Source organism: Buteo buteo, chromosome 16 (assembly GCF_964188355.1).
Source record: "Buteo buteo chromosome 16, bButBut1.hap1.1, whole genome shotgun sequence".
In the NCBI taxonomy this organism is placed as follows: domain Eukaryota; kingdom Metazoa; phylum Chordata; class Aves; order Accipitriformes; family Accipitridae; genus Buteo; species Buteo buteo.
The window spans coordinates 5,624,154-5,640,996 of NC_134186.1; the positions used below are offsets into that span (position 1 = coordinate 5,624,154).

General features: G+C 56.6%; 1 protein-coding gene across 3 annotated transcripts in view; it reads left to right on the forward strand.

Moving 5' to 3' along the window:
• Positions 1-303: 303 nt before the first annotated feature.
• The window catches only part of PTPRU (protein tyrosine phosphatase receptor type U), a 77,550-nt gene continuing 61,010 nt past the window's right edge, over positions 304-16,843 (forward strand). For 2 of the 3 annotated variants that reach the window (XM_075047677.1, XM_075047678.1), the window contains exon 1: positions 304-401. In XM_075047677.1, the coding sequence (XP_074903778.1) occupies positions 329-401 (73 nt within the window). In that variant the 5' untranslated portion in view covers positions 304-328. Of the gene's footprint in view, positions 402-873; positions 1,260-16,843 lie in introns of those variants that run through there. The other variant, XM_075047679.1, reaches the window with a different exon arrangement.

Below are 16,843 nucleotides of genomic sequence, written 5' to 3' on the forward strand. Positions count from 1 at the left end.
GGCGCGGCGGCCGGCAGGGGGCGCCCCCGGCCCGCCCGCTGTGGCGGCGGGGTCGGTGTCGGGATCGGCGGCGGCGGCGGCCGGCGGGGCCCGCGCGGCGCTGACGTCAGGGCGGAGCGAGCCGCCGCCGCCGCGCGGCCGCCGCTATTTGAGGCGCGGGGCGGGCGCGCGTGCCCCGCTGCGCCGCCGCGCCGGAACCGCGGGCCCGCAGGCGGCGGCGGCGGCGGCCCCGGCCCCGCCGCCCACCCCCCTCCCTCGCCCGGTTCCCTCCCCCCCTCCCCGCCCCCCCCCCCCCCCCCCAGCTTCCCCTTCTCGCCCCGGCCGCACCATGCGAAGCGCCCGGGCGCTGCTGCTCGCCCTCGCCCTGCGGGTCTGCGCGCTGGACACCGAGACGCCCGCCGGTAAGAACGGAGCGGGGGGGGTACGGGGGTGTGTGCTTTTGAGGGGGGGGGGTGTGTGTTTGCTCGTTGTGTGGGCGCTTGAGAGCTCCGGGCGCGCTCCCCGGCGCCCTCGGCGGTGGGGCAAGGCGGGGGGGGGTCCGGCAAGCCCCGGTGCGCGGCGGCTCGTTGCCCGTCCCGCCGCCGGGGCTTCTTCGGGGCGAGCGAGCGGCCGTCGAGTTCGGGGACGCCGGTGGCCGGAGCGCGGCCAGAGGGGCTGGGCTGCACCTTCGCACCCCGCCATCCGCACGGCCGGAGCTGAGCCCACCCCGAGCCCGGCGGCTCCCGGTACCGGGAGCCCCCTCCATCCCTCCGCCGTCCTCCCCTCCCGCTGTAACCCCGGGAAGGAAAACTTCACCCCGGCGGTTCGCTTGCGACGGGAGACCCGACAGGGTTTAGCGGCTCAGCCGAGAAGCGACCGGGGAGCTGGCGCACCGGGCATCGCCCGCCGCCGTCGGGAGCCCGGCGAAGCCCCGCTGCAGCCCCGGGCGAGGGGCGGCGGGGTCCGAGTGGTTTATTCGCAAACGCCTTGCTCGGTGCCGGGGGGGATTTGGGGACCCGTCGGGAGGAGCAGGTGACGGCCGAGGCTGCTCTCAGGTTGCAGCCACCCCCGGCTCTCTTTATGTCACGGGGATATAATTAGAGTTTTACCACAGCTCGATCCACTTATTTTATTTTTTTTAAACTTATTTTTTTAATTTTATTTTTTTTTTGCTCCATCCCCCTGAGCATTTCAGCATTGAGACCTGCCCCTGCCCCGAGAACGAGCACGACCTGACCCTGCAAACAGGGGCTGGGGAAAGGATAAAAAGCAGAGGCGAGGTGCGGGGGGACAGCTCGCTCCCCACCCCATTGGGAGGCAGGAATGGGGCTCGGGTGCTGCAGGGTGGGTGAATTTGGGGTTCGTGGAAGCTACCGGGGGCTGCGAGTGCTTTTTGCGGAGGAAACTGAGGCACAGGAGAGAACGGAGCTGTTGCCTTGCTCCAAGGGGACGGCAGTGCTGCAGCCTCCAGCTCTTGGATGATGCTCTGTGCGTTAAGGTGTATTTTTGCCTGGTTCTTTAATTTTTTTACCTTTAAAAGGAAGCAGCTCACCTGCATGCAGTCCCTATGTTGGTGCATTGATTGTTTTTTTTTTTTTGGGGTAGTGGCCTCTCTCCAAAAATTATAAATAGTGACACCCATCAGCAGAAAGCAAAATAAGGCTGACCCGTGCGGTGGGGGAGATGATGGATGGGGGGGAATACAAAGCAGCTGAGGCTCCCCATGGCTGATGCAAGCTGGAGGAGATGGGAGGGAACGGACTTATATTTTGCTGGGGCAGCTGGAACAGGGATAGACGTGCGCTGGGGTGGGGGGAGATGCTGATCTGTGTGCGGAGCAGCCCTGTGCTTCAGGGCAGAACAAGGAGGCAATAGGGAAACTGAGGCATGCAGCTGGTGAGGGACTTACGAGTCCTCTGCCAGAGGAAGGGGCTTCTGCAGCCCCCCCCGGGTGTCAGACGGGGGATCTTGAGCTGTGCTGCTCCCCAGTTCTGGGGTGTGCATCTGTCTTTGGCCGTCACGGCTGAGCCACAGCAGCCTGTGAGGGGCTGGAGGGACAGTAGTGGGGACCTGGAGCTGCTGGCAGTGGAGTGGGGCTGGGGAGACTTTGTGGGGAGACTCCCCCTCCCAAGCAAACCCTTTCCCCTCTGTGGGCTTCCTTCCCTGCAAGATGGCATTTGCAAAGAGCAGGATTAGTCCTGCTTGGGTGTAAATCAGGAGCATGTTTATTCCAGTGTTTCTCCTGGTAGATGCAGAGCAGGCTTAGCTCCATGGTGGAGCTGAAGTGGCTGGGTTCGGCTGGAAGCGAGGGGTCTGCTTCCAACCCCCGGCTCTATTGCAGGCTGCTTTTTACAGGAATACCGGCGTCTGTTCCTGCTGATGTGGTTTGGCTGGCTGCAGGGATGTTGGCTGGCTGCGGGGATATCGCCTGGCTCGTCCCTGTGGAGCTCGGGGCTGCATGGCAGGCAGGACTGGTAAAAAAAAAAATAAATATTTAAGCTGGCTGCATGGGTTTTGGGGTAACCCCGAAGCCAGTCACAGGGAGGACCAGCTGCTTGGCTCTGTGGGTATTTGGAAGATGGGTGGTTTTCTTGCTGCTCTTTTGCAAAGAAGGGGTGTAGTGTGATCCCTTCTACAAGTGGGGAAACTGAGGCACGACATGCCTGTGCCCGGCTGACCTCAATGAACAAGTGGCTGAGCTGGGAAAGAAGCTGGGTGCCCTGGTTGCAGCCTCCCCACTGGCTCAGGATGCTGTCTGCTCTTTCCTGGAGCATGCAAACTTTTGCAATTCATTAAGATTTCACAGCGACTAAGCTGTTGGCGCATGTCTGCATTGTGCTTGTCATGGAGGGGGCCAGGGTGGTGTTGAAAGGCGCTTGCTGACCCTCCAAACCAAGTGGTCCCTTCTGCTCTTACGGTGTCAGCTGGCTGTGACAGGGACCTGTGAATTGTCACTGGTGTGATTTGCCAGCCTCACCTTTCCTCTCTGGGCTCTTTGCAATAAAACACGGAGCTTTTCCCCTTGCTAAAAGCCTCTGGCTGGGAGCAGGCTGGCTCGCAGGGCTCCAGGCTGGGCCATGAGGCAGCGGGTTTTGCAGGCGCAGGTCTTTTTCCTCTTCCTTTTGCCTTCCCCTGCTAGGAAAGGGTACGGCTCCGCTCCTCTGTATTGCACCCATGAACCCCGAAACTTCAGCAATAAGTTGCTCTCCAGGTGTACCCCAGCCTGTGTCCCCCCCCTCCATGTTCCTGGGCTGTTTTCCGACAGCGCTGGCAGTGGGGACGCACGCCTGCAGCTGCTGGCGCTGCGTGGCACTCCTGCCATAATTATGCGGAAGCTGTTTGCACTTGGGTTTGACTGCGTTAGCAGCAATTAAGCAAATAAAATATTTGGGTTTGGAGCTTCAACTTAGGAGGCCGGTGTTGCCAGAGAGCCCCGTACTGGGGTTGGTGGCATCTCTGGTGGTGCTAGGACTGGTTTTGGGGGGAGCTGTGGGGGGGTGGTTGCTGGTTGTGTTGGATGAGCCCCTTGCTGGGGGCCAGGCAGGAGGGTTGGGGCAACCCGAGGGTCCTGTCACCCCCTTGAGACAGCCCTTGCAGGCTGGCAGGAGGAGGCACGGGTGACCCCAAACCTGCGGCGGCTGTGTTTGTCTCGGCCGAGTGAATGGGAACGGCCGAGCAGATGCCGTCCCCAGAGCTGGCATTGGGGTTGGGGAGCGGAACAAATCAGCCTGGCGTAACCCTCGCCCCGGCCGTCAACCGCAGCATCTTCATCAGTGGGGGTCTCGGGGGGGGGATGCTCGGAGAAGCGGGGAGGGTGAAGGATGCTGTGTCTGTGCATCCCAGCACAGGGGCTGGGTGGGGGGTTCGAGCGGGGGGCTGTCCCCGGGGGCTGCAGGGATGGGTGCTGCTGGCAGCCCCCTGCACCAGCCCTGGGGTGCTGGGGACGGGGTTGGTGTTTTGTGCTCTCCGGGTGCCTGATCCTGCTTTGCCCAGTGTTTATTTCTCTCCACTGATGGGTTCTCCCATGCCAGGGCATTTCTTTCTCCCCACCCTGCCTTCACCAAGCACACAAAATGTGCAAGAGCATTACATTTTCCTTGTCAGCTTGTTTCAGGCTTGGATTTTTTCTTCCCCCCCCCCCCGCCTGTTCTGCCATGCCAGGGAAAAGTCTCTTTCTCTTGCTTGCTCCTACGTGTGTGTAAACACCCCCACAGGCTCCTGCCTGGGGGATGCTCTGGAAAATCCTGTTGATGTGCCCAAGTGTGCCCAGGGCAGAGGTTTTCTGCTCCCAAGCCCTTGGCTCTCCAGTGTCCCTTCTCCATGCACTTGGAGCATAGTGGATCTTCACCACCCGTGGGGGTGAAGCAAAATTTAGGGATGCTCTGCATGATGCTGATGCTCCTGGATGCACCTCTGGCTCTGCGGTGGAGGGTGGCAATGCCAGTTTCCCCCCCTAAAAAAATTGCAGTTGCATTTGCTTCGTTTTTGCCCTCTTTTCCTTGAGCCAAAACTCCTGTTTCATGTTTTTCCTCTGGGTGCTTGGACCTGCCCTGGCCTCGGGAACAGGGATCCTGGTGAGTCACCTCCTGGCCCGAGCTGCGCATTTTTCCCTTTGTTATCCAAACTAAGACAAACCAGCCCCGCTCCAGCTTCCCTGGGAGCTTTCGCAGAGCAAAGTCCAGCAGGATCAGGGCTGCTGGGGGAGCAGGGACACCTCCTAGAAGACAAGGGCAGATGCTTGTTGGTGGCTTTGACCCCTGCCCTGGGCTGTGACAACCTCCCTGCTGCCTGTTGATGTTGGGTTTTTTCCCTGACTGCACCCGGGATGGAGCTTTTCCATTGCATGCGACCCGTCACCCCGTCCTCGCTCTGCAGAGGGGCTGAGAGCCCCGAGCACCCCAAAACACCCCATAAAAAGCCTCTCCTGGCTGCAACCCCCCCCCCCCCAGGGATTTGCTGCTTTGCTTTTGGCAGGCGTGCAAGGGTTAAGTGTGAGGGGCTGGCAAGGCAGAGACAGGTAAATCCCTGCTGCATGCTCAGAGCCGGGAGGTAGCACAGGCTCTGGAGAGCCTTATCGACGCAGCCCTGCCATCTGCCTGCTTAAACCTCCATAAATAAGCTTTTTAATAATCTATTATTAACATGCACTATAATTGTCTTATTAGACATGTCTGGGAACCTTTAGTTACTGCGTGATTAAATGTCAAGATTCCCAAACCTCTTTTCCCTGATGGCAGCTTGGGATTTGCCTTGCAGCTTTCCTTGGATCCCACTTTCCCATTCCAGGCTGGAGACCTCCCCACCTTATACTTGGGGAAACTGAGGCTTTCTCCTCCGGACAAGGAAGATTCCCAGCAATTAGTCCCCGGGAGCTAATTGCCTCCTTGTTGGCAGCCTTAAAATAAATAAGTCCTGGAGATGGAGCATTTTCTTTCCGCTGCAGGTGGCCTGGCAGAAACTGCTGCTGATTTTCCTGGGATGGATGCGGGGGGGGGGGTGATGGGATGGGGGAGAGGGGGGTGCCAGCCTGTGGTGCCCTGGCCTTCCCCGGCTGGAGGGGGTCCTGGGGACACGGGACCTGCTCTTCCTTGCCTGGTGAAGGGCATCTCTGGGGAGGAAGAGGAGGGCTGTGGAGCTGGCGGGTGCTGGAGGGACTTCCCTGGTTTGTTCCCTGAGCTGGTTTTTTTTTTCCCCGGCCCTGGGAGCAGTTTCTTCTACACACTCTGCCTGCACTGAAAGCCAAAGTCCAGCTCTGCTCCAGCTGCTGGAAAGCAAAGGCAGAGCCCCTGCCTGCAGGGGCAGCCCTGCCTGTCCTGTCCCCCCCACAGCTGGCACTGGCGTGGGGGGGCTGTTGAGCTGGTATTTGTTGGTTTTGTCTGTGGTTGGTTTTTTTGTTTTTTTTTTTTTAATGTCAGGAGTGGTGATCCTGCTTGCTGAGCGGTTGTTGGCTGCAGCTCATCCCCTGGCTGCTTTTGTGCTCCTCTGGGTCCTGCCTGGGGTGTCACAGCTCTGGTTTGCAGCACCCACCTGTGCCTGGGTGCTGGCCTGGGGGGGGACACGGATGTCCTGGGGTAGCCCATGGGTTTCCTACAGGTTTAAGGGGCTCAGGCTTTGCACCCCAATTTCTCCCACCCAGAGAGCAAATCCAAGTGTGGATTGTGGCAGCTGCATGCTCTGTGAGCCAAGATGGGGCTGTCCCCATCTTCTCTCCCTGAGTGCCTCTGCCAGACCCCAAATTTGGGTGCTGGTGCTCTGCTCGCTGCAGGAGCAGGATGGCAAAGCTCCCCCTTTCCCCTGCTCCCCCCTTGCTATGGGGCTGCAGGGGTGCAGCGATCCTGTGGGGTGCCTGGCCATCAGGGTGCCTGAGCAGCCGCTCGCTCTGAAGCAGAGGCAAGGCTGCAGTGGGAGTGCAAGGAGGGCGATGCTCCTGCGGTTTGGGGTTCAGTGGGGCTGTGGGGTCCTGGTGCGTGACCCCCCCTGTGCCTGGCAGACTCACAGCTGGAAGGAGCCTCCTGACTGGCATAAATTTGTCGTTTGCTGACCTTCCTGCTCCTCAAAGTGCTCCAGATGTTGAAGAAACAGAAGCTGGGTGAGGGTTGGTGGGTGCTTAGCACCCCTCCTGCACCCGGCTTCCCCCTCACAGTGTCCTGTGCTGGGTCTGGTGGCCCCAGCTTGGTGAGGGGGGGCTTTGCTGGGCAGTCCTCTTGCTGGCAGGGGATGTGGGGACATGCTGTCTGCCGTGCACCCTGCTGCTGGGGGACCCCTCTGCCTGCCCACCCGGGGGTGGGCTCTGACCATGGGCAGGCAGGGGGCTTGAGAAACCGCCCCCCATCCCAGGTGGGGATGCAGTGGGAAGTGAAGCATTGCACCCTCACTGCAGCTGGGGGGTGTAAAAGTGTTGCAGCCAGAGCAACTCTCTGAATATTTTTGTCATACACTATTTTTTTGTTGTTTATATTTTTTATTGGCTTGAAAAATATTGGAGAATTGCCCACAACAGGGTAGTTGTGCTGGTGCAGACCTCCCCGGCTCCCTGTGGCTGTAGCCCCCCTTGGCTGCACGGGACTGGCAGCGGGTCTGTCCCTCCCCACTCCAGGGCTGTGCTGGGCTGTGCCCCAGTGTGGCACCCACTGGGTGCTGGGGACTCCCTTGCTCTGGGGAGCCCTACATAAGCCAGTGTTTACTGGCTTTGACTTCCTGGACCTCCCCCCGTGGATAAGAACTTTCTTGACATCGTTAAGTTAATCAGGGTTGTGACCGGGATGCAGTGGCTGGCTGGCTTGAGATGCTCTGAGCTCTCCCAGGACAGAACGAAGGGATGGGGACACTGATGACCTGATATGTCTTAACGAGGCCACTGTCCCTGTGGCTGCTTTCCGTGCCTGCGGGTGACCGCACGTGGAGATGAGCCACGGCAGCCCCTGGGCATTTGAGCCTGGCGTGCTGCTTCATGCCGGAGACCTTCAGCCTAATTAGCCTAGCCGAGGGGCAAGTGCTGCTCTGGTCCAGCGTGCTTCATCCCGCAATCAGGCCATCAGCTGCTGGATGGGTCACCGGGAGGAGGATGTCACCGGGAGGTGAGCAGTGGCTGGTCTGGAAGGGGAGATGAAACACTTGCTGCAGCCCAGCCGCTCCCCCGGTGATGGGGGCTTGTCTTTGGGGTGCTGCCTGGGGGTTGTCTTGCTGTCTGACGGGAGATGGTGGAAAATGGCTTTTTTGCCAATGGGCCAAAGGGGATGGAGCATCGTGGCCGCTCACTTACGGAGGTGAAGGCAGGTGGAGGGCTGGACTATGGACAAACTGCATTTCCTTGCTCGGATGGGTTTGGAGGTGTCTGGGGAGCTGCTGTGGTTTTGGGGATGCTCTGCAGGGCTCCTTGGGGTGCAGCCTTGTCCCTGTCCCATGCTGTGTGGCCCCAGTGCCTTGGTTTCCCCGCTGAATCTTAAGCCCTGATGGTGGAGGGTTCAACAACAGGGATTTTAAAACCTGGGCAGCAAATCCAGGCAGATCCACCCAAGGATGGTATCTCCTCCGAAGCCCTTTCCCTGCTGTTGGCAGCCCACCTGTGGGGACAGGGACCTGTCACGGGTCAGGGCAGCCCCATGCACCCTTGAGTGCCAGGTCCTGGGTCACGCAAAGCTCCTAACCCCCAGGCAGCACATCCCTGCCCATCAGCAGAGGCATGTTAACATCCTGCATAATTAGCAGAATAAATGTTCTTCGCATAATCACTAGGTGCTGCAATTCAGCTAATTGAATTAGCCGAGGTGGGTGACCCCTGGTCGCCCCCACAGCACCTCCAAGTCCCTGCTGGGATGTCTAGTTCTGTGGTTTTGGTGGCAATGGGGCACCTGCCTCTGCACCCGATGGAGGTGGATGCTGGAGCTTTCCAGTGTGTTTTTGGGGAAGGAGCATCTTGGGGGTGACTTCTGAAGCCCTTCCAGTGCCAGGGCAGGCTCTGGCATCTCCCCGTGGGGTTGGGGATGTGGTGCAGGTTTGGCTGCTGCCCAGCTCAGTCTTTTCCCAAGGACTCTCCTATTCCTGCTTTTTTTTTAAACTGTATTTTCAGCTGTCTACTGACTGATAATGTCCCATTGATTTTCTGCAGCCGGCAATCAGCCTGCTTTCCTTGGATTATAACAATATCAAACTAAAGCAGAGCATCTCTGCGTTGGGCTGTTTTTCTTTTTATTAGCTGAACTTTTTAATTAGTATTTTACCTGGGCTCCTGTCTGGGCAGCTGCTGCTCACCGTGTCCAGCTCTCAACAGCATTTCTCAGTGCAAGGGGCTGTCTCCTGCCTTTCCTCCCATGGGGGGGTGACTGGGCTGCCATGCTTGGGCTGAGTCTGGTGGCTGCAGCCAGTTGGGGATGGGAGCTGGGACTGGGCTGGGGCAGGATGTGTGCGGGGAGGGGGTTGCAAGGTGCCGCACGTTGGGGTTGCAGGTTGCTGCGTGCACTTTCAGTGAGCACCGCTGCAGGGTCTCTTCTCTGGCCACCCATGCGCTCCACCAAATTTTTCGGTTATTGCTGCATAATTAGTGTAATCCCAGAGTTTTTAGTGCATGACCAGTACGTGTGCTGGCATGGGCTGAGGATGCTGCAGGTCAGCCCCACCGTGGGGATGGGGGCAGCTGGGGGACGTGGCAGTGGGGCAGGGGGGGGAGCACAGTGCCTTGGTCAAACTGTCTGCCCTGAGCCAGGGCTGCAAGTGGGGTCCCCACAGGGCCATGCATGGGCCTGGGGGGAGTAGTGGGACACCCTGTGGTGGGTGGCTGTGGGATGGGGGGGTGGGAGATGCTTGTGCTGGGATGGGGGTGAGACGGTGATTGCATCTTGCAGGAGCAAGAAAAGAAAAGTTGGGGAAGGAAATACCAGGAATGAGCCTTTGGGTGTCCAAAATGGTAGAATGGAGGCAGTGGGGGGGTTAGAGGAATGGGGTCTCCTGTGATGAGAGCTGCTGTGGTGGGGGAAATTTTGGGGAGACTGAAGGGAGTGCTGCAGGCGAGCTCCCCTGCCCAGCGTGTTCGCTGCTGGGCAGCAGTTTTCCTTTCCCTGGAGCTGGGCGGAGGGTCCTGAGCCTTCCCGCGGGGGATGTGGTGCAGGCGGGTGCTGCGTCGGGGCTTGCTGAAAATCCAGCCTTGGAGGGGTCTCCAGGCTCACAGGGAGGGTGATGCCTTCCCCCGCCTGGCTGGAGAGGGGCACCCCGGCAGGGTGGGTGCAGAAGGAGGGCAGGGGTTTTGGGGTGCCCCCGTGGGGCTGGGGAGCAGGTCCCTGTGCAGGAGCAACCGGGGAAGAGGGAAGGAAGGAGTGGGGATGCTTGATGTACCATGCACCCTCTCAGCTGCCAGCACTGTCCGTGAATCCATCCTGCGCCCTGGCTGTTGGCCACGAGTTCATCTTGTGTGACCAAACTCAGGGTTTTGCTGTTGGGGACACGGATTCAAACCCGGTGGTTCCATGCACCGAGTCCGCCAGCTCTCAGCAGTGCGGCAGCTCCGCAGGGACCCTGCCGGTGCGGTGCTCCTGCCTGCTCGCCCTCGGAGCTGGGGAGACGCAGGGGGTGGGTGCCTGCCTGCATCTCAGCTGAGTTTTTATAGGACCTCTGAAAATAAAGGAGGTGGGGATGGACTTTGAGCAGGTTTCCAGAAAAAACGGAAATCTTTTCTTTTCTTGACCATTTGCAAAGCAAACCTGGCTTCACAGCCGGTGCTGCCAGCGACAGAGGGGAGATATTAAAAGCAATAAATAAGCTGTTGAGGAAAGGTATCTGCGGGCTTCTGTGACTCTGGATTTACAATGTGTTGTCCCCAAGTGCCGGCTGCTTTTACACCTAATGCCTGCACCCGGGGGACCTGAGGAAATTATCTGCCTGGTTAAAAGAGATTTTAACCTCTGGGAGCACTGGATGGCACTGGGATGCTGGCGGAAACCCCCAAATGAGTTTGCTGGAGCTGCTGGTTATTACTGTGGCCTGGGGGATGGATGGGTGCCTGAGCTGGCACCCACCATGAGTGGCTGAGCCCAGCTCGGGGACTGGTAAAAACACGTCTGTTGATGGGAGCTTTGGGCTGGATTAGCTGTATCCCCACTTTTGCCTGGCTGAAGGGTGCCCAGCTCTGTCTGCCATGCTCCTCAAAGCCATGACACGGACTCCCTGGGCGTGGAGTGCCTTTTTATTCTCCCCATGGGGACTTCTGCTGGTGGCAGTAACCTCCAAGCAGATCCTGTCTGTCTGTCTGCCCCCCCTGCCATTTAATAGCAAAGGGTTTAGCTGAGCCCATGCCTCCCCCAGCGCTGGCAGCTGGGCCCGTGCGTGATTGATTTGCCCACGTCAGCCGCATCACCACCTTTAAACCTTGATGTCAATCTTCCCACGTTGCTTTTCCCAGCTCTCCTGGTGAAATGAAAGGAGGAGGAGGATGTCAACCTGGATTTTGCATTGCGCCGAGACGTGCTTCTGCTCCGCCCCAACCTTCCTCCCTGCTCCTCTTCCTCCTGCTCTTATTTTCCCCAAGGACTGGGAAGCAGATGCTGGGCACAGTGGGGTCCGTGGCTGGTTTTGCCATGTGAGGGCTCTTCAGCAATGCAAGCAGCTCCCTTCTTCGCCTTGAAAGACCATAAATAACCCAGCTGAGCTGCCTCCCTGAGGCTCTGCCGGCACTGGCATGTGCTCCATCACGGGAGGATTAGCCCACCGGCGTGCTTCTCTCCTGCATCCATCACTGTGGAGAGGTAGTACCCGGAGGGCGAGAGGCTGTGGTGGGGGGGAAACCGAGGGTTTCCCCTGTCTTTATCCCCTGCAAAATGGGGTTGGTTTGGAAAACTTGGTCTTTCCCATGATTTCTGCAGCAGGAGCTGGTTTTGGAGGCCCCCAAGGCTGTGGTGATGCTGCTGCCATGTCCTGGGGCAGCTGCTTTCCCTGTCTGAACTCATGCCAAGGGAGCGTCTCTGTGTCCTTGGGCATTCCCCAAAAGCAGCATTTCACCCTTGGGGCTCATGGTCCTGGTCCCTCTGGGTCCATGGGTATATAGGGGGTAGATAGCCTTCAATGGGGCCATGGGGACATGATGGTAATAAAGGAGCCAGGAGGAGAAAGAAGCTTTTTTGCCCCCTTTTTTTTCCCTTTTTTTCAACTTATTTTCACCTTTTTTTTCCCTCCCAAGGTGCCAGGTGACTCCATAGCCCAGGAGCTGTAATTGCACAGTGAGCAATTGATAATGGCAGGATGGAGATTACCAAAGGCCTGCCTTGTTTTTCTTCCTGTGGAGTCAAAGAGGCAGCCCTGACTATGTTAATTAAGTGATGGTTCATTATTAAAGCACTTGTGTTGCAGGTTAGTGGCCTCCTGGCTGGGGAGCTTGAGGGTGTTTCTGCAGGACCTCTCCCTACTGGGGTATGTAAATAATGGAGAAAAGATGCTGGTCCTTCCCCTGGGAGCAGCACTAGCCGGATCCAGGCTCTGCGCATGGACAGCACTTGGATGGGATGTTAAACGTATGTTTCTGCTCCGGCCGAGGGGCTGAAACCTCCTGGTTTGTGCCCCACAGCATCACTGCAGAAGAGCCATGGAGCTGAAATGCCTGGTCGCACCCACATCGGGGTGATGCAGCACCCTGGTCCCGACGGTGCTGATCCCCCTGAGAGCTGCTTTGGGGGGTGGGAGGGAAGGGGAGCCGCGATTTGCAGCTGGATGTGCCCTAAGGAAGGACTCTCTCTGGCAAGATTATTTATTCCCCTTTGCTTTTAAATGCATTTTCATGGTAAGGTGATGGTTGGTGCGCCTGGTCCTTGCACAAGCTGGTCCCGTGGCATTTCAAACCCTTTAGAGTTGTATTTTCCCAGTTGTATTTGCTTTTCTCAGGCTTGGGGATGCCTCTAATGAATCCATATCTCCCAATTGCCCTGTGTCCATGCCTGGAGTCTCTTGGAGGCTCCCGGGGCTGGGGCTGGGCACTCGCTGCAGGAGGTTTAACACCTCCATGGGGACCTGCAGGTAAAAACCATACAGAGCCTTTAACAGGCCAAAAAAAAAAAAAAGGCAGATTTATGTCTTCTGTAGTTGCTGGTAGACGGATATTGTTCTCCTAGTCCTGTGCTTTCCAAACACTGAGGTTATCAGGCATAAGTGACTTATTATGCAAATCCTCTGTCTTAATATCTGGCTGCTCTCTCCCTGGAATTGCATTGGCTAAACCCCATGCGTTATTGGAGCTGCTAATGTTTACACATTAGCTTCTTTGGCTAATATACAAGGCTTCAAGTTGCAAATTGATGTTTCTTACAGCTGAGCAAATTCTTTTTCTATTAAATGCAATATTTAAAATGATTTGGAGAAGCAAAACAAACTACTGGTGAGAATTTTAATGGAGCTGCTTTCCATATTCTTCTAATCAGCTTTTATCAGGGCCAGGAAATCAGTAATATTTTTTTAAACATTTCTATTTCACAGAAGTGGGGAACAGAGGAGCAGGGAGGGTATTTATTGTAATCTCCAGTGTGTGTAATGCACAAAAACACTTGCAGGTGCCTGTTGTGCTTGTTCCCCAGGCCCTCTGAGTGTGCAGCGAAGCGGGGATTTAGCTCCCCTTTACCTGGACTAGAAGAGGTTTTCCCACTGCTGAGACCAAAACCCCGGGGTGTTTGGGTTTGGTTGGTGTTGGTGTGGAGCTGGTGGGGGGCGCTCTGTGCGGTGGGGGTCTCCATCGGTGTGAGATGCCGGGATGCTGCGGTGCAGGACCTGCTTTGTGTCTTGGTTTTCTCGCTGAGCTGGATTCCTTGGTGCTACATCTCCCCCTCCACGCGAGTCCTGGACCCCCATAGCATTGAGTCTGAGCCCCCCCGCAGATAGAAATGGGGTTTCTGATCCCTTATCCATTAATAACCTTGACCGGGAGCCTGTGGTATGGTGCGTACGAGATCTTGCTGGATAAAATGTGTATCTAATTTTAGATGAATTGCAATACGTGTTCCCTATCCTCCGTGTCTGCTGGCGCCCGGAGGAAAGTGGCTCCCGGCATTTCCTTCCCAGGGCACGTTCCCGTAGGAGCGTGCTGAGGAAATTGCCTTTAAATAGCAGCCGGGATCTGGGAGGTGGGAGGCTGGCTCGGCTCCGCAGGGGTGCCGCGGAAGGGATGCCGGCATCCGCTGGAGCGGGGTTCTGCATCCCAGCAAACCCTGGCTCCCTGGGCTTTCCGCTGTCCCTGGGGGATGATGCTGGGCTGCTGGTGTTACAGGACTTCACCAAATCACCTGTGTGCCTCATTTTCCCCATTTGCAGCAGCAGCATTAACCATTTATCCTATGTAAGGAACTTGATCCTTTGGTGCTCCGGGAGCTGCTGGAAAAGGCCAGGGATGAAAAATTAATCCTGACTCCAAAAGGACACTTGTGTTAGCTTTCCTGGCTGGTGCCTGTGCTGTGTGTGGGGTGCTGGGGGCTTGTGTCCCCAAGCTGCTGCATCCCAGAAATGCCTGTGGGGCTAATCCAGTCCTGGCTAGGTCAAGATGGGAGCAAAATAGGCTTTTTCCAATCAACTGGCTTTGCTTTGTCCCAGACTAGGAGTCTTGGGTGCCCGCCCCAAGTTTCATAGGTCTGGGGAGCCTGTGCTTGCTGAAGTTTGGGTATAAGACCTTTTTTTTTTTAATAAAGTCTTTCCACTTTTTAGTATGTTATTCATGTAGCATCCCCATCAGATAATGCCCTGAGGGTCTGGGCAGTGTCCGTATCCCCCTCGGGGTACGGGAGAGTGCGATCCCATCACGGATGGTGCTGGGCCGCCCTTTAGCGCGGGAGCCTTTTCAAGGCTGCTGGATAAAAGAAAAGAGAAGCCTGTGGAGCTTGTCTCACAGTGCAGGAGGTTAAACAGAAAAGGTTTAAGTGTGTAATTAACTTTGAAGTGAGAGGAGCATAGACTTGGTGGATGAAAGAGCACTGGGCGGGCTGGTGGGCAGGCGGCCACATTCCTCGGTGGCCACGGAGATTTAATTACATGCCGTCCATTGTACTTGGTTGGTCTTTCTTTTCCTCCCTCTTCTTTGCGAATCCTTCGTTCCTCTTCTCCCTGGCTTTCCTCCTCTCCATCCCTGGGGAGGGGGATGCTGGGTGGTAGCGGTACCCAGGAGGGATGCTGGGTGGCAGCAGTACCCATCTCCCTGGTGAATCCATTAAGCCACCTCTTCTTTTTCTTTCTTTTTAAAAAAAAGATATGGTCCATCTGGTGTTTAAACCCCATATTAGTGCTCACCCCCCTGCTCCCCTCTGCCTGGGCATGCTCTGGTGTTGCAGTGGTACCCGGGAGGGATGCTGGGTGGCACCAGTACCCAGGGGGGATGCTGAGCAGCATCAGTACTTGTCTCCCTGGCAAATCCCTCAAGCCACCTCTCTTTTTATTTCCTTTTTTAAAATTTTGGTCCATCTGGTGTTTACCCCGATGTTAGCACTCATCCCTCCTCCTTTCTGCCCGGGTACACCACGGTGCCACAGGGATTTCACGTGGGGTGTTTCGGGGGTACGTCTTGTCCTTGGCACGGGGTGCTTGTTATGTTGGAGCAGGCTCTGTGTTTCGGGGGGGGGGGGCTTAGGTGACTTTGGGGTGTTCAGATATCGTCTCGGATGCCTCGCACCCCCGGGAGCAGACCGTCACACCCCCGGCAGTATTTTTAGCCACTCTTGCGTTTGAATCGCACCTCCTGCGCTCGCTGCCTTCATCTCACCGCCTGGAGCTGCTGTTACCCTGGCCTTGAGCCAGCACAGGGGCTGGGAACTGGGGGCTCCTTGTTTCCGCCTGGTGATTTTTTTTTTTTAGGGTGCATCCGGACCCGGAGCGGTCCCAGCTGGCTCCCACAGACCCCGTCCCACTGCCGTTAGCCCTTAGGGTGGGTATAACCATCCCTGTGCTGCAGGTGGGTATTTCAGGTTGCAGTCTCCCTGCCCTCCTTGTAAACACGTTGATGAAACCTTAGTTTTTCGAAAGCCACTCTGAGTTTACCCCCTCTGACTTTCCACAGCTGCTGGGGCACCCACAGCCACCCCCTCTGAAACTGGGATGTTGGCATTTAATTGCTCAGGTGTTAATTTTTGTGATCCTATTAATCTTGTGATTAGGAGGGAGAAGGAGCTGGAGGTTGAGCTTCTCCCCAGCCCTACCCTTGGATGGGGAGAGATGGTGCTATAATCATCCCATAGCTCATGGAAACCAAGGCTCTGCAAAACCTTTTTTATTTTTTCCCTGTGTATACAAATCATAGACAAATTTGTTGGCGAGATGGAGCGGCTGGTCAAGCCACCTTCGTTTTGCGCTGCGGCTGGAGGGAGCGGAGGGGAGGGAAGGCTTGTGCAGGGAAAAGTCATAACAATAAACCTGTCCAAGGAGGGAGACGGATCGTTTCGGCCAGCTGTGCCTCTGCCAGCAAAATATCTACTCCACGTAATTGCATTTTAAGCTTCTGCAGCTTGGGCAGCGTCTCGCAGGTGACTGAGGATCTGGCCTTGGGGTGAGGGAGCAGTGGGGAAACTGAGGCACGAGGCCAGTTGGTGCCAGTGGTTGCACTGGGGATGGCAGCGGGATGGGGGTGGTGGAGATGCAGCCCAGGAGGAGCAGGTTATGTCTCCCTCGATGTCATTAGTGGCTGGGAATAGTTTATTGGGGGTGAAGGAATCACTTTTCCCTGGGAAATGGGGCTCTGCCAGCCTGAAACACTGTTTGTCTCCCCTCTGGTTTCTCAGACCAAAAAAACCCCCAACACTAAGAACAAACTTCTCCCTCCCAGAATATCCCATTTCAGTAGATCTTGGAAAGAAACACTTGGGCTTTTTTTTTTTTAGTTTCTGACACTGTTTTATTTTGAATTTTTTTTTCTTCCTGGAAAATTTTGACAGATTTGTGCTTTTTCTCCCATTAGAAGGCGCAGCCAAGTTTCAGACTATTTAAAATCCGGTGCGGCTCATGGCGGGAGCTGAAGGAGCTGAGGACCGGGGTCTGTGGTGCGGGGGTGCATCCGCACGTAGGCTGGGCAGACGCTCCATTTCAGGAAGGATTTAAGAAAACTGTGAGGTCCTGGTGCCTCCAGGCATATGAATAGGAGAGAATTTGCTTTTAGTTTTTTTTAAAAAGAATTTTTTTGTGGTTCTGAGAGGAAGAAAACCCAAAACTTGGTGATGGAGCTGGAGTGTGCCCTTGTGCTTTAAAAACTGAGTGTAAAGGGGGGAAAAAGCCCCAGATATGTTCTTCCACGTGAAAGAATTGGGAATCGTATTTTTCTGGGCATTTTATGGGCTTTTTTCCAGTGTTTGGACTCATGTTTGCACAAGCGATGCATCTGAGCATCCTCTGGCACGGGGAAGCACAACCCATGCCGGCAGCA